The 27,752-nt window shown below is 37.2% G+C and overlaps 1 protein-coding gene across 4 annotated transcripts in view; it reads left to right on the forward strand.

Annotated features, from left to right (window-relative positions):
• Tbc1d8b (TBC1 domain family member 8B) overlaps window positions 1–27,752 on the forward strand; it is an 83,433-nt gene that overhangs the window by 24,431 nt on the left and 31,250 nt on the right. For 2 of the 4 annotated variants that reach the window (XM_052736627.1, XM_052736613.1), the window contains exons 6-10: window positions 4,091–4,298; window positions 4,905–5,069; window positions 21,549–21,698; window positions 22,416–22,566; window positions 23,420–23,634. In XM_052736627.1, the coding sequence (XP_052592587.1) occupies window positions 4,091–4,298; window positions 4,905–5,069; window positions 21,549–21,698; window positions 22,416–22,566; window positions 23,420–23,634 (889 nt within the window). The remainder of the gene's footprint in view (window positions 1–4,090; window positions 4,299–4,904; window positions 5,070–21,548; window positions 21,699–22,415; window positions 22,567–23,419; window positions 23,635–27,752) is intronic. The other 2 variants (XM_052736620.1, XM_052736634.1) reach the window with 2 other exon arrangements.

Consider the following 27,752-nt stretch of genomic DNA (forward strand, 5'->3'; position numbering starts at 1 on the left):
TGTTAGAGTCTGTCTTAGTTCTGGTTTCTGTTGTTGTGATTAAACACCATGACCAAAGCAACTTGGGGAGGAAGGGGTTTATGTGGCTTACACTTCCATATTACTGTTCATCATTGAAGGAAGTCCGGGCAGGAACTCAAACAGGGCAAGAACCTGGAGGCAGGAGCTGATGCAGAGGCCATGGAGGGGTGCTGCTTACTGGCTTGTTCCCCATGGCTTGCTCAGCCTGCTTTCTTATAGAACCCAGAACCACCAGCCCAGAGATGGTACCACCCACAATGGGCTGAGCCATCCCCCATCATTCACTAAGAAAATGCCAGGCAGTGATGACACAAGCCTTTAATCTCAGCACTCAGGAGGCAGGAGCAGGCTGATCTCCCAGTTCAAGGCAAGCCTGGTCTACAGAAGAAGTTCCAGGACAGCAGGAGCTACATAGAGAAACTGTGTCTCGAAAAAAAAAAAAGAAAGAAAGAAAGAAAAAGAAAGATAAGAAAAAGAAAAGGAAAGAAAGAAGGAATGAAGGAAGGAAAATACCTTACAGGCTTGTGTACAGCCTGATCTTATGGAGGCAGTTTCTCAATTGAGGCTCCCTCCTCTGATGACTCAGCTTGTGCCAAGTTGACTAGTGAGCAAAGAGTAATTTCAGAAATGTAGAGAGTTTAATGTGGTTAGGTAACTCTAAATTTGTCTATTTGTAGTCTAGATAATTTTAATTATAGAGTAGTTAAGCATATTGTTTATTTTTAAATTAATTTAGTGATACTATTAACATTTTTATGTAGAGACAACTTAATAGAGCCAATAGATCATGGACTTTAGTTTCAGACTGGAGAAGTCTCTTGAAATTATCATTTCTCAGAGCCTCTGTTTACTTCTCTGTCATTTCTACCTCTGTGGGCCCTTCTTAGGAATGAATGAAATGTGTGGTGGCTAAATATAAAAGAATTACGTAAGTACTAATCATTATTAGTGCCTATATCAGAAGTATCTGACTAGGTGGAAGTGGGGACATGTGTATATAATCCCAGCACTTGGGAGGCTGAGGCAGGAGTTCTAGGCCAGCCTGGACTACACAAGGAGGCCTTGTCCTCAAGGAGGAAATAAAAAAAAAAAAGACTATCTGATCATTGTTCATCATTATATTCAGTTTGCTGAACAAAGTCAGTGAACAAAGTCAGTGAACAAAGCCTTTCATTCTAGTCAACACTTAAACATTTGACTGGAAGGGAATTGCCAAAGGGAAGAAGGAAAAGAAAGGATCCAGAATTAGCTACTGAAAGCCATGTGGGGCAAGGAAGATGAGGATATAGACTGGCAACGTTGAAGAGAAACCTAATCCAGAGTCCTCTAGATAGACTAGAATAAGTGATGCAGAGGTTTATTGTATACTACCCAGACCATTTGGTGACTAGTCATTTCTCACACAGTTCCTAAACTATTCCCAAAATTCAGATGCATAAAGATTACTTTGTGAGTCTGGGAGCTGAATTTTTATACTTTATTACCAAAGTCAGGTCTCTGTATGATTTATAAATAGAACTCTTTCATTAAGAATTCAAGGCTTGGGGCTGCAGAGATGGCTCAGAAATTAAGAGCACCAGCTACTCTTGCAGAGGACCCGGGTTTGATTCCCAGCACCATACAGTGGCTCACAGTTGCTTGTAGCTCCTGTTCTAAGGATCTGATTCCTTCTTCTGACCTCCATAGGGACCAGGTACACAAGTGGAGAACAGACATACATGCAGACAAAACATTCATACAATAAAAATAAATACAGCTATAATTTAAAAAAAAAAAGAGCTTAGGGCTGGAGAGATGGCCTAGCAGTTAACAGCACTTGACTTTCCTTGCAGAGGACCCAGGTTCAGTTCCTAGCATCCACATCAGGTGACTCACAACCACTTGTATCTCCAGTTCCAAGGGATCTGACATGCCCTGGCCTCAAACATCTCCATGCACATGGTCCAAATAAACTCATACCGGTACACCCACATTCACATAACTAAGAACAACTTAAAAGATTCACTTCATATTGCATTATTGTTAGGCATTTGCTTTTGTAATTTTTTTCCTTGATTGACCACTAGAAACATTCTTTTAAAAGTTATTTTATTTTCTCTCACAGGAACTCACCCCTAGGTGAAGAAATACAAGTAATTAGTGACTGCTGAGAAAGGGAGAACTAGTTTTCCCCAGAGATGAGCCCCTAATTGTTACCTAGTACCAAGTGAGCAGCCCTAAAATCATGTGCATACAAGTAATACTAAACAGACTCAGCAAGTTATATTTATCTATATATTATACATATATCAACATATATATGTGTGTGTGTATATACATACATATCTATCCATATATACACATATATCCATATATATATATATATATGTGCATGTAAGCATGCATACGTACATATACATAATAAATAAAAAGAGACCATGAATTTGAGAGAGGGTGATGGGGATGGGAAAGGGAGGAGTTGGAGAGAAGGAGGATATAATGTTTTAATTAAATATAAAACCTGGGGCCTGGAGAGATGGCTCAGCAGTTAAGAGCACTGGCTGCTCTTTCAGAAGACCTGGGTTCAATTTCCAGCACCCACATAGTGGCTCACAACCATTTGTAACTCCAGTCCCAGAGGAATCCAACACCCTCTTCTGGCCTCTTCAGGTACTGTGTGTACCTGGTACACTGACCTTTATGCAGGGCAAAACACCCGTACACATAAAAGTAAATTTTTAAAAAAGGAAAAAATACAAAATTAAAAAAAAAACTTTTAAAAAGTAAATTCATATATGTTAAAATATGGTCCAAGAGATCATGTGTCAATGAATTGTCCATTACCAAGTCTTTATTTAAATGAGGTAGAATAAATTTTGTCTTTATATATCTTTGACTGGGTGTATTGAAAGCCACATATATCTAAATCCCTTTCTCTAGTAAGTTAAGAATAAATAACTTACATAAAAAGTCTTCAGATCACAGTTTTAATGGAGCATCTTTATTGCTTCTGTTTGCTTTACAAGTAAGTGCTCTATAATGTAAACAATCTGGAAGCACAATTGCAAGCATTTAGTGTATATCCATTCATGTGTTTTATTACATAAATTTGAAAATGTTTGCAAAAATAGGGCTTAACACACCATACTTCTCTTCCTTTTATAATAATATGTCACAGAAAATTTTCCATCTACACAAATGGACTGTGATCAGTCACCCATTTAAGTAACAGTGAAATAGCCCATCAAATTACAACTTAAGTAGAGTAAAAATTACATGGGTTTCTGGTTATATATATCAGGATCATTTTGTTAGACATGATAAAGTACTACACTTTCTAACAGTAGGTGTAGGAAGGCTGAATTTAGTTTCAATTTTTCTGGCTTTGAGTTAGAACTTGCATAATTTCCTTACTACCCCAGATGGCATCGCTGCTTAGCACAAGGTATTTAGTGCCCCTAGAAAAATCATGCTCTTTAGAGCGACAGCTTTGTATTTATATATTTATCTGTCAGTTAACAAGGTTCATCTCTGTTGACCAACTCCTGTCCTGTGCCCAGCATGGTGCAAGCACTGTTGTTTTGTTCTGTTCCAATTTTGGATGTTTTTAAACAATCATGTAAAATTCTGCCTAACCGAATCTTGATAGTCTGTTTTTCCTCTTTAAACTTTAGTGCCACCAATTTTAATTACTTGATTTTATTTGTATGAGTACAGGATTTTCTAATAACCAAATATGTAAATTACTGTATTCCAAGGTTTGTTTTAGCCATATTAACATATTATTAGTATATTATAATACTAGTCCTTCAGAAAATCACTCCTAATGTTATTTTGAGACCTATATTATCTCTAAATTTTATGCATCTTAATCTATAAATAAAATAAAATTGGGAAAAACAATAAATGAAATAAATTATCAAGAATCTGCGTGTTATTTTATTTTTCCATTTAAGAAGTCATTGAAGAAAATACTACTTGATGTTTAATCTTTCTGCTTTATAGTTTATATAGATTAATCAATATAGATATGTGCATACTTTAGAATTCATCATTTGAGCCCCTTCCTCCCATTTTTTCTTTCCTACAGAGGTTTGGAATATCGGGCCCACAGTGAGCAATTCAAAGCCTTTTTTAGGCTACCCAAAGAAGAGACTTTGAAAGAAGTACATGAATGTTTCTTATGGGTACCATTCAGCCACTTCAGTACTCATGGAAAAATGTGCATTTCAGAAAACTACATCTGCTTTGCTAGCCAGGATGGGAATCTATGTAGTGTAATCATTCCATTACGAGAGGTAATATAAATTTGGGTACATATAAGTTTTTAACTTATGGAATAACCTTTAATTCTATGAATTAGTAAAAGGCTCAGTAAATGTATCCTCTTAGCAATTTAAAATAAGCACTTAAGTATAAAATTACTCTTCAAGTTAAAAACACTAGCTTGTGAGATATTTTTAAATTCCTTTTAGTACAGCTTTGCAGAAAATGAAAATGGGAAAAAATCTTAAAGCAGATAAAGTTTTAGGGTGACACAAAATAAGCTTGATCATTCTGACCCTTAAGATATGATTACCAACATTTAGACTGTCACATTTGATGTACTTGTTCAGAAACAATAGAATTGGTAACTTTCATGTCAGTCAAAAATTAGTTTTCATCACTGAATGTTTTGTTTGTACTGTCAATTTTAAAGGCCATGCTACTTAAGCTTTTCCTTGCAAAGTAAAGCAACTTGAACTGAGGAGATTTGTATCATCATGAGCACAAATCTCTCTTTCAGTAAGTCATACCACAGACCAAAACTTTGAGCCATGACAGAGTAAGCCAAACACATACTATCTGAATGTGTCAGCACTAGGAGAAAATGTGATTCACTTATTTATCTTTTTACTCCCCAGGTCTTAGCTATAGATAAAACTGATGACGCCAACAGATCTGTCATCATTAGCATCAAAGGAAAAACAGCTTTTCGTTTCAATGAGGTTAAAGACTTTGAGCAACTGGTGGCAAAACTCAGGCTCAAGTGCCGGGCAGCTTCAACTCAATATGATGTTAGTACAGAGGTAATTTCTATAGCAATCACATAATTTTGAAGAAAAGCCTGTATTTAGAATAGCCGTTCTTTCAAAAAGGAATCCATAGTAATTTTCCTTTCATACCCATATTTCTTATTGTAAAAGCCTAAATCTAAAGGAACTCTATATTCTATACTATACACAGAAGTAAAATTTAAGGACTTTAAAGTGTTTAGGAATTAATACTTTAAGAAATACTATAATCTGATCTTTCTCCTGTACATACTGTTTTTCAATAAGCACACCTTGTATGTTCATGCAACTTGACTTTTAACTCAGTCTGTGAGAATTTAACAGGCCCTTAATTGTTCTCTCTTACTGGGACTGGAGAGATGGTTCAGTGGTTAAGAGTACTGGCTGCTCTTACAGTGGACCTTGGTTCATTTCCCAACACCCACACTGGTTAGCTCAGAACCTTCTGTTACTTCAGTTCCAGGGGAACTGATGCCCTCTTCTGGTGTCTGAAGTAATTGCATGCACATGGCGCATACATAATGTGCAGGCAAAACACCCATATACATAAAATAAAATTTAAAAATTAAAAATTTCCCTCTTGTTACTGCAGAGATAGCAGTCTTTACATCATATTAAATATTTTAATGCTTAATTATTCAGCTTTACTAACATAATTTAGTTCTAGATTTTTTTGGCATAGGTATTTACTAGGAGAGAGGGATGATGAGATGGCTTAGCAGGTAAAGGGACTTGCCACACTCACCTGACAACCTAACTCTCCTTCCTAGAAGCTAAAGTAAGGATGAAAGAAGAGAACTAACTCCACAGAGTTGTCCTATGATTGCTGTACATACACACAAGTATTAATCAATAAAATCATTGTTAAATACACAGAATGACTTTTCCATAAACTTTAAATTATAAAAATATTTAAGAGATAATAAATACTCTGAACAAAGAGTACTTAGGACCCAATCTTTAATAGGTCTTTCAAAGAAATGTGTACCAATTGAATTCAAATGAATTTTCAATTCAGAATCCAGGAGCTCTGTGTTTTTACATATTTATAAATTGTACCAAATTTAACTAAATATATTTTAATTAAAGATTCAAAGGTAAATAATCAACATTGACTTTTCTGGTTATATTGTTTTACTTAGATTGATATATAGAGCCCTTTATCACTGTAGAGCGAAGAATGACTATATGCTGATTCAATTATAATGCAGAATTAATAGATTAAGGCTTCCCTCCAATAAACCACAGTATTTTAATACATGTGTGTCATCTCAGTACCAGGTACAAAATCCTCATGCAGGGCAGGAAGAATTTTTCTTGCCTGTACTTTTACAAATCATTTTTTAGAATTTCTTTAGTCAGTATATTCCTTAGCTTGATGCAAGAGCACAAATAAAATTTAATCAGTTTTAATAATTACTCTCATATTCTTCCTTATATCAAATTTGTCCTGTCATTTTTTCTTTCAGGTTTAATCTGTGATAGATCCAGTATTCTGGGTATCCTTCCCTCACCTTTAATCTAATGTGGGAGGAACTACAAATTTTTCTTGGAAGCCTCACATGCCTCTGCTAGTTATATATCCTCCATTGTCAAGAAAAGATTTTGTTTCAAAATGTTTACCATTTCTCTAGATAAATCAGAATCTCTATCTCTCTCTCTTTCCCTCTCTCTCTCTCTATCCCTCCCTCCCTCCGTGTGTGTGTGTGTGTGTGTGTGTGTGTGTGTGTGTGTGTGTGTGTGTATGCTCTAGCATGAACACACTTCTTAGTGTTTATGTGGATATCATAGGATAACTTGTGGGAGTCAGTTCTTTCCTTCCATCATATAGGTCGTGGTGATTAAACTTAGGTCACCAGACTTGGCAATAGGCACCTTTACCTGCTGAGCCATCTCATCAGTTCATAACCGAAGATTTCCATCTTAGCAGTGGTAAAGAATTTTGACCCATTTTAGTATTATCTGTATATATCTAGCTTGTAACAGAAGTTTTCCCATGTCCTGCCCGGTTCCACAGCCACTCGGTCCCAAGTAAACACACAGAGGCTTATATTAATTACAAACTGTATGGTCTATGGCTCAGGCTTCTTCCTGCCTAGTTTTTACAACTTAACTCAACCCATTCCTGTTAATCTGTATTTTGCCACGTGGCTTCATAGCATTACCTGCTCTGTCACATCTTGCTTCTCCTAGCTGTGGCTTGCAGCTTCTGCCTGACTGTATTCTTCTTCATCTCCGTCTTCAGTTTGAATGTACCACCTAACCTTATTCTGCCTCATAATTGGCCAAACAGCTTTATTTATCAACCAATGAGAGCAACACATATTCACAGCATACAAAAAGCCATCCCATAGCATTTTCCCTTTTCTGTCTAGTTACTTGGGACCGAGCAGGTGCGGGACTGGGCAGGACACAGGAAAACTTCCACTACACAAACTATATCTATATTCATCATAACAATTAGTGAAGAGAACACCTTTTAAAATGAGATAGGGGTAGGGACATATCTCAGTGGTATACTGCTTGTTCAGCATGGATAATGTCCAGCATTAAATGCCTAGCACTTAAAAAAAAGCCAGTGCAATTTGATTTCTAAATAACAGAAGTTGTTGCTTCATTCTTTTATAGCTATAATCAACTTACCTAAATAATGAGAAAAATGCGTTGTGTAATTTTAATAAATCCAGTGACTTTTGTACTATAAGACTTTTAAAATTGAAATCTAGAGTCTAAATCAACAAATCTAAATCTGAGCATAGAAAGGACTTCAGGAAGTTTGTCCTTTGTCATAGGACCTATGAAGACATAAAAATATGTTACAAAGGACAAATGCTTCCATAAGTAATTGGGATTATGCATAAGCACCAGCTCTGTCCAAATTTTAAGTAGCTATAATTACAGTGTCCCACAGTTTAATAAATTATACCAAAACCTGAACAGGTTTTATAAAATTCTGACTAACTGCTTAAAAAACATACTAGTCATTTGTTTTATGTGTATAATAAAGAAACATTACTAGATAAATTTTGAAGCTACTAAATATAGGAAAATTGGGCTCTTTTAGCTTAGCTTGAGGCAAAGAGACTCCAAGACTAGAAAGCACTACTAGAGATCCCTTACTTTATTTTAATGCATTACAAATGATCATAGGACTATAGAACAGTGGTTCTCAAAAATTGTGGGTAGCAACCCCTTTGGGGGGATTAAACAAACCTTTCACAGGGGTTATCTAAGATCATCAGAAAGCATAGATATTTGCATTATGATTTGTAACAGTAGCAAAATTACAGTTATAAAGTAGCAACCAGAATAATTGTATGGCTGGGGGTCACCACAATATGAGGAACTGTATTAAAGGGTTGCAGCATTAAGAAGATTGAGGACCACTGCTATAGAATGTCAAGAAAAGTAGAACTGGTCTTATGCCTTAACGTGTTTAGGTAGGCAAATGTTTTTGATAGATTATCAAAGCACATGTAAATATATCTAATTAGTTGTTGATTTTTGTCTGAATTTCTATGTTTTTAATTATAAGTATTGAGTTCCAGGAACACTTATTCTATTTGATAGAATGATGTGTTGTCTACTTCTAGAATTGCAAATAAAAGACCATAGAGCTGGGACCTGTAACCCCAGCTACCTGGGAGGATGAGGCAGAAAAATTACAAGTTTAAACACAGCCTGTGTAACTAAGGGAGTCCCTGTTCAAGAATTAAAAAATAAAAAAGGCTAGAGATATGGCTGAGTATTACTACACTTATATTTCATGTATATCCCTGGATTCAATCCATATTTAAAACAAACAAAGGAGATTTCTTTTCATCAAGGACATTTTATCTTTTTATTATTAATATATTTTATTATCTGAGGACTTCATACATGCATACAATATATTTTGATATAGTCACCCCTGCTCCTTCTTATTCCTCCCAAATCACCTTCCAACCCCTCCCAACTTCATGTTTTCTCTTTTTTTTAAAACAACCTACTGAATCCAATTTGTGCTGCCCATATATTCATGATTATGGAGTTACCAGCTGGTGCATGACCACATACCAGTGCCCACACTCTTAAAGAAAGCTAATTCTCCCTCCCCTAGAAGCGATCAACTTTTAATAGCTCCTCAGCAGGAAGTGGGACCCCTCACTTTCGACTGGAATGTTGACTGGCTTGGTGTTTTGCAAGTCTTGTGCAGGTACCCACCACTGCTGTGAGTTAGGATGGCAGTAAGTGGTCCTGTCATGCCTAGAAGACACTGTTTCACTGACATCCTTCTTTTAACCTCTAGGTCTTAAAGCTTTTTTTCTCCCTCTTCTAAAATGTTTCCTGAGCCCTGGGGAAAAGGGATATATTTATGTCTCATTTGTGCCTGATGACTCCAGAGACATTCATTCTCCGCACTGTATCTCGTTGTGAGTTTCTACATTATTTCTGTCCACTGTACAAAAAAAAAAAAAGCTTCTTTGATGAGGAATGAGAGCAGTACTAATCTATATATATAAGAATATGTGTTTAGAGGGCAGCTTGATATTATATCATTCATTTAGCAAAATAATAGTACTAGGTTCTCCCTGGGACCTGTGCGCTTCCCCAGCCATGGGTTCTTTGTCAGATTTACAGTACTAGACATATATTTCTTCTTTTGTAGTGGGCCTTAAATCCCATCAGAAAGCAGTTAATCACCCCTGTAATATTTGGACCAATATTAGACCCATCAGTGTATATTACTAGGCCATTCACAGGATTCACAGCCTTTGGTACTATGAAAGGTGGCCAACAAGGGGGAAGTGCCCTGGCCAGTACCAGTGTAATTCTGCATGTCCTATGAACAAAGTATTTGGTGTTCAGAAATAGCATTCGTAGCATCAAGTTCTTGTGACAATCAAGAGCAGTGGAGATAGCCTACATTTTTAGGTTGTCTCTAGGATAACTTAGGGAAGTATCCCAAGCCTGGCACTGGGTTGTTTATTTGACAACCCATGGCTTCTGTGAAGAACATTTTTTCCCCTGTGCTGAGTAACTCTAAGTGTGTGTGTGTGTGTGTGTGTGTGTGTGTGTGTGTGTGTGTGTGTGTTCTTCTGTGTTACTCTCCCCTCACCACTTGAATCTCCCTCACCATGATTCCCCTTTTCCATTTAATATCACCTGTGTTCTACTAATTTTTCCCCAAAGGAGAATTGAAACAAACAAAAAAGGAAAAAAGAAAAATAATTAGTTATTTATTATACATAATAATACAGACAGAAATAGTAATTAAACCTATATAGCTGATTTTTGTTTGCCTTAAGAATAAGGAGATCTGGAGGGATGACTCAGAGGTTAAGAGCACTGGCTGCTCTTCCAGAGGTCCTGAGTTCAATTCCTAGCAAACCACATGGTGGCTCACGGCCACTTATAATGAGATCTGGTGCCCTCTTCTAGCCTGCAGGGATAAGTGCAGACAGAACACTGTATACACAATAAATAAATACATCTTTAAAAAAAAGAATAAGGAAATATTAGCTAGAGACTTCCCTCTCTAGGTAAAGGCATTTGCCACGAAGCCTGACAACCTGTTTTTGATCCCTGGGAGAAAAGAAAAAATGATTTCAGCAAGTTGTCCTTTGACCTACACACACACACACACACACACACACACACACACACACACACACACACACACACAAATAAATAAATAAATAATAAATGTAATTTTTTAAAGAATAAGAAAGTGTGTTTTCTGTGACTACAATTACAAATAAGTATTTTAGCTCAAGGGGAATAGATTAATTTCTGAGTTAGGAAACCAGAAATTTTTTTAGAAATAAAATTAATAACCTGTTTTAAATTATGGAGTATGAATGGGATGCCCTTTACAGTAAGCTTCTGGTATTTTGAAAGAACTGTTCCTTTGTAACTTTTTTTATAGCTTAACCCTGCTTCCCAATCACTATTAATTGTGTTGTGTTTATATGTTATGTCTCTAGATAATATGATATGTTAATTCTGTTATTTTATAGAAAGTTTATACACAAAGAAATATTAACCTTTGCCCTATATTTCCTTTACTGTTAAAGCCATATCCTATTTCTAAAATCAGTGCTTGATACAAAAAAAAAGAAAAATGGAAAAAACAGGCGTAAGAGAACTTGCCATAAAATAAACAACCTATGTTTCTTTCTACATGGGATTGGATTTTGCTCAGAGAACAAAAGGTCTGAGTTCCAAGTTTATTCCTCTCATAATTGTGAGCACCCAAATCCAATGCCATTTAGAAATAGTAATAACCATGAAGTGAAAGCCAGAGGGAAAAAAACAATTCACAAGAATTAAGCTGTGTTGCTTAAATAATCTACTCCATTACACTCCTTAACAATTCAAATATTAAAGTGTTTTAAGCCACTGTCTTTGTAGATGAATGTGATTTTATGCATACTTCAGGGGCAGTTATGAATACAACTAGAATACTTGCTATTACTCTTGAAAATTTCTATTTAGGGTTTTTTTTTCACTTACGAGCTTATTTTTCTTCCTCCTCTTGAATATTTTTCTAATAGTTTGAATATACTATCAATATATAATTGGCACCTTGGTCGTATAATAATAATGTGCATTGCTTGAGATTTGGCCTGCAGGCATCCATTTTTCTGTCTGTATTTACAAAATATAAGATGCTACTTTCCATCTACCTCAGCCATGGACATCATTTTTATCTTCCTTAAGCTGGTAAAATTTGAGGGGTCAAATGAGTTTTCTTTTAAATCACTTAAGATCTCTGGCATGGTTAATTTTCAGAAGCTGGATAAATGATACACATTACAAGTAAAAACAGAGGTAATAAAAATCACATGGAAATACAAATAATTTAGGATAGATAAACCAATACTAAAAGCTGAGCAAGATGGTGCATACCTGTAATCCTAGCACCCCAGAAGCTGAGGCTGGAGAATCCTGAGTCCCAGGCAAGCTTGAGCTGTGAGACTCTGTCTCAAAAATAAAAGTAAAACAAGCAAATAAAAATCTGTAGTACAGAACCAGGGATCCCTGATTTTAAAATGCACTATACAGCTATAGTAAATACCATTGTGATCGAAGCATTAGGATGGACATATATGAATGTAATATGTTGTTGGTTTTTTTTTTACTCTTTACTCTTTGGGGGGCCCACCACCCAGCTCCCAAGTAATTACATGGAGACTTTTTCTTATGAATGCCTGGCCTTAGCTTGGCTTATTTCTAACTAGTTTCTCTTAACTTAAATTGTCCTGTCTACTTTTTGCGTCTGGGCTTTTAGTTTTATCTATTTTTGTATATCTTTTCTTTTCTTCTTATTCCATGTATGGCTGGGTGACTGGCCCCCAGCATCCTCCTCTCTTTCTCCTTTTCTCATTCCTCTCTCTTCTCTTTTTCCCCTTCTATTTATTCTTTCTGCCAAGAAGCCCCATCTATCCCTCTCCTGCCTAGCTATTGGCTGTTCAGCTCTTTATTAGACCAATCAGGTGTTTTAGACAAAATAACACAGCTTTACAAAGTTAAACAAATGCAACATAAAAGAATGCAACATATCTTTGCATCATTAAACAAATGTTCCACAGCATAAACAAATGTTACACATCTTCAACTAATATTCCACAACAGTAATGAAATCAATAGTGTAGAAATAAAGCCTAACATTTATGATCCATTGACTTTCAACAATGAGAGAAGTTAATTCAGTAAGGGATTAAAATCTTTTCCACAAATGGTTCTGGGACATAGATAACCATATACAAGAAGTGTACTTGGACCTTTTCTTTGATAACCATATACAACAAGTGTACTTGGACACTTTCTTTAAAGCACTTATAAAATTAAGTCAAAATGAATCAAAGAACAAAACTGTAGGTCTGAAACATCATAAGTCTTAGAATAAATGTAACAATGAGTCTTTATGCCTTTGAGTTGAGGACAGATTCAAACAGATATTTCTCGAAACAGGATAATGAAATGACCAAATAAGCACATAAAAAGTGTTTCTGTATTGTGTGTTGCTAGGGAAATTCAACTCAAAACCATAATAGGGTGCTATCCATTCATACCCGCTAGCATAGTTATTATTAAGAAGGTTGCTGGTCAGGCGGTGGTGGCACATGCCTTTAATCCCAGCTTTCAGGAGACAGAGGCAGGTGGATCTTTGAGTTTGAGGCCATCCTGGTCTACAAAGCGAGTTCCAGGACAGCCAGGGCTACACAGAGAAACCCTGTCTAGAAAAATAAATAAATGAATAAAAAGAAGGTTGCTAATAACAGTTCAGGAATATATAAAGAGTCTGAAAACCCTATGGACTGCTTCTTGGAATGTAAAGCAGTATACTGCATTGGAATATAGTTAGGTAGTTCCTCAGAATGTTGAATATAGATTTACCATATGCCCAGTAATTCTACCCATATATATTGAACCATGAAGACTAAAATGTTCTCACAAATACTGTTCATTGATATGCCCAGTGAAATTATTCATAATCACCAAAAACTTGTTAAAATATCATTGTCTACAAAATTATGATTAAATGTAATGACAGTGGCATATTGTCTTAGGGTTTCTATTGCTGCAACAAAACACCATGACCAAAGAGCAAGTTGGAGAGAAAAGGGTTTATTTGGCTTACACTTCCATATCACTGTTCATTATAGAAGGAAATCATGACAGGAACCCAAACAGGACAGGAACCTGGAGGCAGGAGCTGATGCAGAGACCATGAAGGAATACTGCTTGCTGGTTTGCTCCCCATGGCATGATTAGCCTGCTTTCTTGTAGAACTGAAGACCACCAGCCCAGGGATGGAACTATCCACAATAGGGTGGACCCTTCCCCATCAATCACTAATTAAGAAAATGCCCTACAGCCAGATCTTATTGAGGTGTTTTCTCAATTGAGGTTCTGTTGCTAAAGTTTTCCTGCCTGGCCCACAGTCAGAGCAAATCTCTCTCACCTGCCAGTCCCACAGCCACTCAGACCTGACCAAGTAAACACAGAGACTTATATTGGTTACAAACTGTATGGCCGTGGCAGGCTTCTTGCTAACTGTTCTTACAGCTCAAATTAATCTATCTCCATTAATCTATACCTTGCCACGTGGCACGTGGCTTACCGGCATCTTCACATGCTGTTTCTCATCGTGGTGGCTGGCAGTGTCTCTCTGACTCAGCCTTCCACTTCCCAGCTTTATTCTCCTCCTTGTCCTACCTACACTTCCTGCCTAGCCAATGGCCAATCAGTGTTTTATTTATTGACTAATTAGCAACACATTTGCCATACAGAACATCCCACAGCAAGGTTCCCTCCTTTCAGGAGTTTGTGTGTCAAGTTGACATAAGGCTACCAGCACACATTATAGGGCAGTAACAAGAAATGAAGTGGTGATTTGTGCTATTCCGTGTGTAAACCATGACATATGCCAAATGAAAGAAGTCCAACACAACACAACACATAATGTAAGATTCCACTTATATCAAAGTCTGAAATATGCCAGTTTATAAATACAGGTAGTTGTCTAGAGTCTGTGTGGAATGGAGAAGTGATGGGGGTGACTACAAATAATACAGGGTTTTTCTTTTGGTAGTTTTAATAATGCTAGTAAGACCATGTATGTGAAATCTTTGAAAATGTTTGTTTTTCTTGGGAACCTGTTTAAGGGTGAAGTTTCTTACAAGTGTAATGATTTTAACATTATAAGAAGTTATTTTTAGTAGAATACATGATTTTATATGTGAGAGTTCCCATTTTATAACCACCACAATTTATATATATATATATATAAATATATAAATACACACACAGAGATATATACATATATATATATGTGTGTGTGATAGTTAGTTAGTTAGTTAGTTAGTTAGTTAGTTAGTTAGTTAGTCAGTCAGTCTGAATTTGAGACAGGACCTCATTTTGTACCCTAGACTGGCTTTTAGCTTGCAGTGTTTTTCAGGCTGGCCTTGAACTTGCAATCCTACCTCGGCCTCCTGAGTAATAGGATTATAGGTATGAGCCATGTTATCCAGCTTATTTATGTTTATGTTTAGTTTAGCCATTTTTATTCATGTGATATGGTATTTCACACTGGTATAAATTTGTATTTTTAAACAACTGACAATTTTTAAACAATCATTGATCCTATTTGGTGTGCTCTTAGCTTTGATGCTTTTCAAGATACTTTTATTGGTTAACATATTTGGAATAGATCATCTCTACTGTATTCTAGCCTCCCAGGATGATGACAAACATTGTAGTCTTGATTTTACTGAGAATTATTATTATTATTTTTTTTTGAGACAGGGTTTCTCTGTGTAGCTTTGCGCCTTTCCTGGAACTCACTTTGGAGACCAGGCTGGCCTCGAACTCACAGAGATCCGCCTGGCTCTGCCTCCCGAGTGCTGGGATTAAAGGCGTGCGCCACCACCGCCCGGCGAGAATTATTTTTTTTTAACATGCTGCTTTTTTAAAAATTTTGAGGCAAGGTTTTGGCATCCCAGCCGGGTCTAGAACTCACTGTGTAGCCTAGGCTGGCCTGGACTGGCAGTGATCTTCTTGTCTCAGCCTCTTGAGTACTAGGATTACAGGTGTTTAACATAAGTTGTTTATCACTTCTTGCTTTCAGAATTCTCTCTTTGGATTTGACTTTCATAGGTTTGGCTATGATGTATGTAGGTGGGTGATTTCTCATTTTTTCCTCTGAGTTTGTTGAACAGCTTCTTTTTTTTTTTTTTTTTTTTTTTGGTTTTTTGAGACAGGGTTTCTCTGTGTAGCTTTGCGCCTTTTCCTGGAACTCACTTGGTAGCCCAGGCTGGCCTCGAACTCACAGAGATCCGCCTGGCTCTGCCTCCCAAGTGCTGGGATTAAAGGCGTGCGCCACCACCGCCCGGCTGTTGAACAGCTTCTTAATTGGTATTCTGTGAGTAACATTTTATGAAAATTGGAGCGTTGTTTGCCATTGTCTTTTTTCAGATACTTTCTGCTCTGTCTTACCTCTTATCCTCTCTTGGGACTTGTGTTACACATAGATCATTGCTTTAATGTTTTCCCCCGAGTCTTTGAGACTCCATTTATTTTTCTTTATGTATTTTATTTTTTCACTTGTGGATAATCTCTACTGATTTGTCAAGAATGCCAATTCTTCTGTTTGCCAATTGAAATACATTCTTTGAGTGAACCTTTGAGTTCAGTTATCAGCTGTACAATCTGTACTTTTACCATTTCTGTACCTTTATCGATGTCCTCTATTTTGTAGAGCATAACTTTGTATATTTTGTCTTTTGAATTAATAGATTTTATTTGAGCAGTTTTGGTCATATAAGAAAAATTAAACAGAAAATACAGTTTCCTTGTACTGCTGTCTGCTTTCTCCTCTGACAAGGATTTCTCTTATTACTGACATCTTATGTTGTTTTGGTAAATCAGTTAACAATTGATAAGCCAGTACTAAAATATGTTACTATTAAATGATGTCCATAATTTACAGTAAATTTCATTTTTATACTATACAGTTTTGTTGAATTCACACTATAATGTTGCAGCCATCACAGCATCATACAGGAGAATATCATTGCTCTAAAAAATCCCATGTGCTTTTTACATTTTAAACCCCTTGCCAACGTCTGGAAGCTATTATCTTTTTATTGTCTCTATAATTTTGTATTTTCTAAAACAGTATGAATTGAAGCATATCAAATGTAGCCTTTCAAATTGACTTCTTTCACTTAGAAAGATGAATTAGTCTTTTCTCAATACTGTAATTTGGTATCAGATCTATTTTAGTGCTAAAACATACCCCATTTTTAGTTGTGCCACAGTATTTATCCTTTCACTCACTAAAGGACATCTGGTTGCTTCCAGCTTGGGGCAATTAATGAGTAAAGTTACTCTAAGCATTCACATGTGTGTTTTTGTGTAGATGTGTATTTAACACATTTGGGTATATGAGTGGCAGTATCATTACTGAACTGTGTGTTAAAACTGTGTTACTTTTGTAAGAACTGCCAAACCATCTTGCCAATTAGCTATACCTTTTTTTTTTTTTTTTTTTTTTTTTTTTGGTTTTTCGAGACAGGGTTTCTCTGTGTAGCTTTGCGCCTTTCCTGGAACTCACTTGGTAGCCCAGGCTGGCCTCGAACTCACAGAGATCCGCCTGGCTCTGCCTCCCGAGTGCTGGGATTAAAGGCGTGCGCCACCACCGCCCGGCCCTTTTTTTTTTTTTTTACTAGAAATGAGTAAGAGTTCTTGCTTCACATCCTCACAGTCACTTGGTATTGTCAGTGTTTTGATTTTAATAGGTATGGATTGTTTTTTAAAATGCATGTACCTAATGCTATGTGATGTTGAATATTTTGTATATTTATTTCGTTTATCTCTTTATATCTTTTGTCTACTATTTATTGGATCATTTATTTTATTTTCCTCTGGTGTCCTCTCAGTTCCTTCAATTCAAGCTACAAATCGTCCATTTAAAAATTATTTGCCCTCTTATGAATCCTTGTAAATACTTCCTGATTTTCATTAAGCCAATGCCATAGTCTGACTTTTTTTCTTTGTTCTCCTGGACAGGCTAGCCTTTTCTAATGTTTAACAGAAGGAGTTGTTAACATATTCTTAGTTAAAAGGCCTAGGATGCACCAACTTAGTCTTTATGATATCTTGCCAAAAGGTTCTTTAGTTGTGCCCTTGGGTTTTACTGCTTTATTAATAGTGGCTCTGGCTTTTATCTTTGCCTTAGGAACCAGATCTTGTTTTGAGAATTGTCTTATCATGTATGGAAACTGAGAATGAAATAATACATTTCTAAGCCAGCAGATTATAGCTCATTTGTGTTTAAAAGTTCATTCCCTAGTTTGCACCCATGCTATGTGGCCCCCAAAGCTTGTCCCTGAGGGTTGGTGATGTGACTGTTTGTCCTGAAAGCGTGAGGTCCTGGATTTATTCCCCACATGCCAATAAATTAAGCAAATAAACTTGTACTCTTGCCAAAGGGCCTGTTACTTCTTTGTACAGTGGAGCAAATACACATTTCATAAAATCTCAAAGGAAGGGTGGGATTTAGACAGGAAGAGAATAAATGTCAAGGGTTCCACTTGAGTCAAGGTGTAGAAAAGGAGAGAAATGCAAGGTATATTATAAGACAGCTGGGCCACCATGAACACAGTGCGATTCTATTCCTCTTCCCTTTGCTTTCTTATTAAAACATTGAGGCCGGGCGGTGGTGGCACACGCCTTTAATCCCAGCACTCGGGAGGCAGAGCCAGGTGGATCTCTGTGAGTTCGAGGCCAGCCTGGGCTACCAAGCGAGTCCCAGGAAAGGCGCAAAGCTACACAGAGAAACCCTGTCTCGAAAAACGAAAAAAAAAAAAAAAAAAAAAAACAACATTGAATTCCTAGTTTGCATTTTCTAGTGTCCATTTTTACATCCCTTTCCCAGTGCAAATACTACATTCAAATCTTCTGTTATTTGGTTCACATGGGTTGTCTTTCTTTAGAATACCCTTCAACTTGCCTACCAGTACACTGACTTACCTCTCAAGGCATAAAATGAACACCACCTTCTCTGTAAGATGTGTGTACACTCTCACACTCACACACACGTGTGCAGAACAAATACATGTGCAGTTCAAAGCCAAAGTACCCATGTGGAGGTCAGAGGACAACTTTGGTGTATCTGTGTCTGCCTGTAATCTTGCCTAGAAGTGCTGAGGCTACCCATATATATTATTGCTTACAGCTTTGCATAGGCTCTGGAGATCTGAAGTCGGATTTTCATGCTTGTATAGTAAGAACGGTTTTTTTTTTTTTTTTTTTTTTTTCGAGATAGGGTTTCTCTGTGTAGCTTTGCGCCTTTCCTGGAACTCGCTTTGGAGACCAGGCTGGCCTCGAACTCACAGAGATCCTCCTGGCTCTGCCTCCCGAGTGCTGGGATTAAAGGCGTGTGCCACCAGCGCCCGGCAAGAACGTTTTTATATAAATTTATTTATTTTATATCCTGACCATTGCTTCCCCTCCCTCCTCTCCTTATACTCCCTCCCCCCTACTCCCTTCTCCCCTCTCCCCCATCCACCCCTCTTCCATTGAAAGGGTCAGGCCTCCTATGGGCTTCAGCAAAGCATGGCCTATCAAGCTACCATAAGACCAAGTACTTCCCCTTGTATTAAGGCTGGGGAAGGTAATCCAGCATGAGGATTATGTTCCCAAGAGCCAGTCAAAGCACCTGAGACAGCCCCTGAACCCATTGTTAGGAGTTCCACATATAGACCAAGCTATACAACTGTCACATATATGCAGAGGGTCTAGGTCTGTCCCATGCAGGCTCCCTGGTTGTTGATTCAGATTCCATTGAGTTCTCATGAGCCAGGTTAGTGGTTTCTGTGGGTTTTCCTGCAATATTCCTGACCCCCCTGTTTCCTATAATCCCTCCTCCCTCTCCTCAGCAGGACTCCTGGAACTCTGACTAATGTTTTGCCTTGGGTCTCTGAATCTGCCTCCACCAGTCACTGGATGAAAGCTCTCCAATGACAACTAAGGTAGTCACTAACCTGATCACAGGAGATGGCCAGTTCAGGCTATAGCAAGAACTTTTGCACACTGAGTCATCACACACCCGGCCCTTTGAGGTATTTTTTTAAAGACCCACCCATAAGTCTTCCTTAATAGGTAGTGTATGTTATAATAAAGTAAAACTACTCCTAAATCTTGGAGTCTTAACATTACAAGCATTTATTTCTTAGGTCACAGCTGAATGAGAGTTGACTAGGATAATGCCAACAAGCTTCACTCCATAAAGTTCATATGGGGTCCCAGGTTCCCAATGGCTTCCCCACCTTCTAGTATGGAGATTGGCAACCTGTAACCTGTTGTGGTAAATAAAATTTTGAGACATAGCCATGCCATTCAATTATGTTTTGTCAATGAGTGCTTTAATACCACAATGGGAAAATTGATTAGGGACTTTATGGTCCATGAAACTTAAAATATTTGTCTCTGACCTTTGCTTAAAACTTTTGTTGATCCCTCGTCTGAGATTCTCTGGGCCTATGAAGAGAGAATCTGGGTCCTTTATTTATTAAATGTAATTTCTTCAACTCCTTGGATGTGTTGATAATATCTGCTTTATAATCTTTGTATATGAAATCTAACAGCTAGTCACCCTCAGGGACATTTTCTGTTGGCTCCTTTTTTTAAGTTCTTGATTTTATTTTTAAGCCTACCTTCCCAAGATCAACTTCTGAGTTAGCAGAATTTAGCAATCATCCCATTATGGGTTAGATTTCCTTAAGTGCCTTGAACTTTTAAGTCTTCCATCCTTTATCCAAGGAAATATTTTGTGTGAAGATGTTACTCAAACATAAGTTTATAAATCATGAATCTTTTCATTTCCCACTTTCAAAGACCCTTTTCTGTCACATTTATTTTCTTGAGCAGCTCAGAGGGGTGCACATGTGTAGATACTTCTAAATACTCAAGAATATATCTAAGCCTTTCAAAGTTCCAGATGGTTATCTGGTTATCCATATCTTCCTTTTGGATTTCTAGCCACCCCTTTTTGTTGCCCCAAATGAAATGACAGAGTTAAACACCTGTGATATTAGAAGCAGGTCACCGGGGTTTTCTTTAATGCCCTGGAAACCGAGCTCTTTTTCAGAGCTGAGCTGTGAATCAAATCAAATAACACCTTAGAAGTGGAGATTTGCCAGGAGCTGCCAGTTTGATCAAATATTGACTGTGCTGAGGATAAGGTGTCACTTAGGGGGAAATCCAGAAGATCCACTGACTGCCTTACTGCTGGCTTTTTCTCATGGCTACTGCACATCTGAGTTAGGGCAGGAACAGCCTCAAGTTAAAGCCGCTCAGGCTCTGGTGTTCTTACTAAGGCTCATGAGGGGTTCTGATGCTTCCTTCCTCTCCCCATCCTTTTCTGTGTATGCTGGGGATGAACCCAGGTTCCTAAGCTTGCTGGGAAGTCACTCTTCCACGAGATATAGCATCAGCCTGCATTACTTTTCCTTGAGTAAATTCTTTAAAGTCATTCTTTACCTTTGGTTAACTTGTGGCATTCTGAAATGGTTTGTGATTGAGAGTATTGTGTTGCCTTTGTTGAGGAATGGGCTCATTGAGATTCTGAGTTTGTTTTTTCCAAGATCACTTTGTTGACACCCTTAATTTTGATAAGAAAATAATGCTTCTGAGACATTTCCTTAATATTTTAATATATCCATAGATTGTGGCTTATGAATGGCAAACAGAACATTAATGCATTTTTTCTTTGTTTTGTTTTGTTTTGTTTTTCAAGACAGGGTTTCTCTGTATAGCAGCTATGGCTGTCCTAGAACTTGCTCTGTAGACCACACTGGCCTCAAACTCACAGAGGTTCAACTGCCTCTGCCTCCCAATTGCTGAGGTTAAAGGTGTGTGCCACCACAGCCCAGCAATACATTTTTCTTAATTAAAGTTGTGAGCATACAATGAGGACAATCACATTCTGACTTTCTTTTTCAGGTTGCTATTAGTTCTGACTCTACAGGCCCACCTGATAATTTTGGGGAGCAACCTTTGACATGTCAAAAAGAATGCAGCAAAACTGTGAACACTGAAGCTTTAATGACAGTATTTCACCCTCAAAATTTGGAGAATCTTGATTCTAAAATGGTAAGAAAACAAAATAATAATTGAATCTGTGGATTAGAGCAGTCAATGGAAAAAAACTTTTAGAACATACTAGATCAGTGGTTCTCAGCTTTCCTAATGCTGTGACACTTTAATACAGTTCTTCATGTTGTGGTGACCCCCAACCATAAAATTATTTCTGTTGCTGCTTTATAACTCTAAGTTTGCTATTGTTATGAATTGTAATGTAAGTATCTGTGTTTTCTGATGGACTTAGACAACCCCTGTGAAAGGGTTACTTGATCCCCACCTCCCAAAGTGGTTGTAGCCCACAGGTTGAGAACCACTGTACTGGATGGTATCAGAACAGAAAGCTTTACTTTTGAGGTTGGAAGTATGCCTAGTTTGGTTCCACAATACTCAGGCTATTATCTATCAACAGTGAAGAGAAAAGAGGAATGTTGGCTATTCAGCCTTAGTCACGTGGGTTTCTAATAATCTCTGCTAAACCCAATTTGATTTTGGAAGAATAATGGTTCAAAGCTTTTACCTTCCATGTGTTAGGCTTTTGCAATTTTAGGAGTTTGCATACATTTAAGTTTTTTTATGTTAAGGATTCAGTACTTTACTATGTGAATATGATTTTTGATTTTCTAAATTTTTGCTCTGCATATATTATTTCATGGTAAACAGAATGAGCAAGTTATCTTAAAGAAATTCATTTTTCACTGTTCACTTTCCCTGATTTTTCTGTTACAGTTGAAAGAAAAGATGAAGGAACAATCTTGGAACATCTTATTTTCTGAATGTGGGCGTGGTGTTAGTATGTTCCGGACAAAAAAGACCCGAGATCTAGTTGTAAGAGGGATTCCAGAGACTTTGAGAGGAGAGCTCTGGATGCTTTTCTCAGGTATTATACTTATTTGATTCATTCATTTAGTAGACATTAAGTATGCTGCTTCTAGGAGTTATGCTCTAAGCACAAAGATGGCTAGGATGTGAGTTCAGACTAGTTAAAGAGAAAAAACTGTATTTACATGTGCTTACCTAAATATCTACGTATCTACTATCTTACAAGATTAATTATTAGGCAAGATGTGTATAATTGGGGGTATAGGGTTCATATCTGTAGCATCAAGGGAAAATTAAAAGAAAAAACTTAATAAAAATGTTATCCTGATAAATAATGACAGCTATGGGTGGTCTTTCTGTAAACTGTGAATATGTGTTGTTCTCATTGGTTGATAAATAAAGCTGTTTAGCCAGTAGCAAGGTAGACTAAGGTTAGGTGGTACATTCAAACTGAAGATGGAGACGAAGAAGGGTGGAGTCAAGAGAGATGCCAGCCCGCTGCCCAAGGAGCAACAAAATGCTAGCAAACCAGTAATGCCATGGCTACATGGCAACATATAGATTACTAGAAATGGGTTAATTTAAGATGAAAGAGCTAGCTAGCAAGACACCTGAGTCATAGGCCATACAGTTTGTAATTAATATAAGCCTCTGTGTGTTTACTTGGGACTGAACTGCTGTGGGACTGGGCAGGACACAGGAAAACTTCCATCTACAAATGACTTGATGTTGTAGACTCATGAATTGCTTCCCTTTTCCCTCATTTTCTTTCTTTTTTGTGTGTGTTCAGATATTATTTGAGCATAAAGCTAAACCTCAAGGTAATAAAATGCAAATATACCACTATATGAAAATCTTAGCTTTGTTTGTTATATTATTCATTTTATATGTGAATGCAATTGTCCTTGCAGGTGCTGTTAATGACATGGCTACTAATCCTGGCTATTATGCTGAAGTGGTTGAACAGTCCTTAGGGACCTGCAACTTGGCTACTGAAGAAATTGAACGTGATTTACGTCGCTCTCTGCCTGAGCACCCAGCATTTCAGAGTGATACTGGCATATCTGCTCTGAGGCGGGTACTGACAGCTTATGCATATAGGAATCCCAAAATAGGATACTGCCAGGTATAACTTCACCGTGATCTCAAATATTATGTGCATATTTCAAATGATATTATCAAATTCAACTCTAGAATTTTGGGACATATGATAATGAGAGCAGAGATAGGGCTGAGATTGATAGTAGATATTATTAAAGTAAGTAGGATGATAGTGGGAACATTTTAAAGTATTGATATCTCACTATTTTCTTTATTTTAAAGATTTATTTTTATTTATGTGTATGTGTGTATCTCTGTGTGGGTATTTGCCACATGTGTGCAGGTACCCTTGGAGGCCAGAAGAGGGCATGGGATCTCCTGGAGCTGGAGCCACAGAGAGCTGTAAGCTGCCCAACATGGGCACTGAGAGCTGAACTCAGGTCCTCTGAAGAGCACCAAGAGTTCCTAACCACATTTTTTCATAACAATTGGATTATTGTTCTGTAAAAGACACTGTGTCATGTGCTATATAAAGATATATCAGATAAAGATCTTGTCAGCAAAAATATGTATATATATATAGGTCTGAGGAGATATATCTAAGTGGATAACGTGCTTGTAGTACAAACATGAGGACCTGAGTTTGACTCTCTAGCATCAATGTAAAAAAAAAAAATCAAGGTACGGCAGTGTGCATCTGTAACTCTAGTGCTGGGGAGAGGTGGAAACAAGTGGATCCTGGGGGCTTGCTCTCCATCCAGTCTAGCTGAAATGGCAAGCTTTGGGTTCCGTTAAAAAAAAAAGTGTCTCAGCCGGGCAGTGGTGGCGCACGCCTGTAATCCCAGCACTCGGGAGGCAGAGCCAGGCGGATCTCTGTGAGTTCGAGGCCAGCCTGGTCTACAGAGCAAGATCCAGGAAAGGCGCAAAGCTACACAGAGAAACCCTGTCTCGAAAAACCAAAAAGAAAAAGTGTCTCAAAAATAAATAAATAAAGTGGAATAATGACTGAGGATGAACTCACGACATTGGTCTTTGGCCTTCACATGTACCTGCAACAGGAGAGCACACCCATACACCCGTGTACATATGCACACAATAGCTAGATAGTTAAATGAATATTCATTGGGAAATTGAAAATCAAGGGAGACAAACTGAATGCAAAGTGAAGTCAGGATTTGTAATAAACTATTTTCATCTGGGAGTATCAGAGAGGGCTTCATGGAAGAGCTATGTAGCTTTTGCAGGTCATGGCAGTTTGTGAATTTTCGACATATAGAAATGGAATTAAAGAACTTTCTAAGTGAAAGGATTGGTGCAGTCTAATACAGATAGAGGTAAGTAAAGAATATGTGTAAGGTCATGTACTGTTTAATAAAGGGGGGTGAATAAAGCAGTAACTTATTTGGAGAAAACACTGGGTAGTTTGGGGTTGGTTAGGAGTTTAAATTTTATTTTATAGACAATGGGGGAGTCCTTGGTAAAAATCCTTTAGGGGTTCACTGTGTTAATTAGGTAGTTGACTGCTACCAGACACAAATAGATAGTAACTGAAATATTATAGAATATTATTTACTAAAGGAGGAAACAGAAACAATAATTTAGGTCAGTAGACAGTTCTCTTTTGTGAGATTAGTAAGGGACTTGGGCTATAGGTTGAAAATATACTGTCATCTTAGAAATAAAACTGAGATTTTGATAGCCATTACATGGAATCTACAGATCAACTTGAGGAGTATTACATATTAACAATATTAAATCTTTCAAACTATGAACACAGGGTGTTTCCTTCATTATTTAGTAGGTCTCTGGTTTCTTCTTCTGAAAAGATATTAGATAGCTTTCAATGTAAAATCTTAAAACTTCTTTTGATGATAATTTTATTTCTAAGTATTTTTATCCTTTTGAAATTATAGTAAATGGATTTTTGTCTCTATTATTTCTTGTTAGCATATTAAAATACAGTTCATTTTTTGTATACCAATCTTGTCTCCTTTAGCCTTGCTGAACTTATGTTGATTCTAGAAGATCATTGGTAGATTTCTTTCATGTTTCAATATATGTGTCTTTCTTAGGGTTTCTGTTGCTGTAAAGAGACACCATGACCACAGCAACTCTTCTAAAGGAAAAACATTTATTAGGGTGGCTTACCTTTTCAGAGGTTCGGGCTGTTATTATCATGGCAGGACATGGCGGCATGCAGGCAGACATGATGCTGGCCACATCTTAATCAGAAGGCAACAAGAAGTGGTCTGTAACACTGGGCATGAGCACATATGAGACCTCAAAGCCCGCCTCCTCAGTGACACGCTTCCTCCACCAAGACCACATCTCCTCCAACAAGGTCACACCTCCTAACAGTGCCACTGCCTTTGGGGGCCATTTTCTTTCAAACCACTACAATATGAAATCATGGAAGCTGCATAATGATGTTTTTCTCCATTCCAATCTGAATACTGTTCTTCCTTTTTTCTTGCCTAAATGGATAACCTTAGATATAATGCTAAGTGGAATTGTTAATACTATTATTTTACTTTTTGAGATGGCATCTCATTATTGTCCCTGCTTGTCTAGTTCTCCTGGACTTCAGTGATCTTCTCACTCCTTCCTTTTGAGCAGCTGGGACTTGTTACAAGTGTACCCCAGCACACCTGGCTTTATAGTTGTATTGAAAATGAATATTCTAGTCTTGTTATTTATCTTAGAGAGAGCCAGTCTTTTGTCAAATAGTATGTAATTAACGGTAGAGGGTTTAGTGTAGATTATCAGGTTGAAGAATTCCCTTTATATTCCTAGTTTCTGAACATTACTTTTAAATATGAGAAAGAGTGTAGATGCTGAGTGCAGTGAAACATACCTATAATCCTAACACTTAGAGGATAGGGCAGGGGATTTTGAATATGAATTTAGCCTGGGCTACATACTGAAACTCTGTCTCTAAAAAAAACAAAGCAGAAAAAGGAGTATTAGATTTTTAATATTTTGATATTTTAATTTAATACAACATTTCTCCCTTCCCTTTCCTCTCTCCAAAACTTCTCTCATAAACCCCTTCCTGCTCTCCTTCAAATTCATGGCCTCTGTTTTCACTACTTGTTATTGCATGGATGTGTGTGTGTGTGTGTGTGTGTGTGTGTGTGTGTGTGTGTGTGTGTGTATCCCTAAATATAACCTGTTCAGTCCATATAATGTTACTCACATGTATGTTTTCAGGGCTGACCATTTGGTACTGGAGAACCATTGATATGCTCTTCCCTGGGGAAAAGCACCTCTCCTATTCCCACTTTTCTCAGTTGCCTATAGTTCTTTGTATAAGGCTGAGGCCTCACGAAATTTTGTAAAAAAAATTTTTCTTTGTGTTCACTGACATTATTATGTGTTTTTTGTTAAAATGGCATATTTCATTGATTGGTTTAATTATTTTTGCACTACTCTTGCATTTCAAGGATAAATCCCAGTATATATTTTTGTATACTCTCAAGTTTGGTCTCTTATTGTCTTGTTGAGGATTTTACATTCATATTCTTGCATGTGTGGCCTTCCACTGCAGCATGGTAGACATCAAGGGCTGCATTCATAAATACACTGCTGTGTAATTAGTTGTCTCGTAATATCTGTGTCTAATTTTGGTGTCGGTATTTCTTAGAATGAGTTGGATTATGTGTCTTGCTCTTGGTTTTTACATGGCTTGTGAAGGACTGGCGTTACTTCTTTAAATGTTTATAGAACATGCCAATAAAGCCAGCTGTTCTTTGCTGTCTTTGTAGGAAGTGTTGCCATTGCTATTTCAATCTCGTATTGTATCTCCATTCTTCCTTTTCTTTCCTCTAGAACTGGTTTTAGTAGTTGGTATTTTTTAAAGAAATTGCCCATTTTATCTAATTTGTTAACGTACAGTTGTTTACCACATTCTTTCTATTTCTGTAATATTGTTTGTATGTTACCTCTTTTCAGATGGTAATAATTGGAGTTCACCCTCTCCTTTTTATCTTTTTGCTTAGGTTACCTAAAAGTATGTAGTTTTAAAGAATACTGTTTTTAAAATATTTTGGTGAGCCTAACTTATTTGTTGAAATTCCTTTTTAATATATATTTTCATTAATCCTTTGAGAATTTTGTACAACATGTTTTAATCACATTTATCCCCCCTTCCCCTACTCTTCCCAGATTTACCCTCTTTCCCTTCCCACCCAACCTTGTGTTCTT

The sequence above is a fragment of the Peromyscus californicus genome, unplaced genomic scaffold (genome assembly GCF_007827085.1).
Source record: "Peromyscus californicus insignis strain IS unplaced genomic scaffold, ASM782708v3 Scaffold_10__1_contigs__length_136768540, whole genome shotgun sequence".
NCBI classification, from domain to species: Eukaryota; Metazoa; Chordata; class Mammalia; order Rodentia; family Cricetidae; genus Peromyscus; species Peromyscus californicus.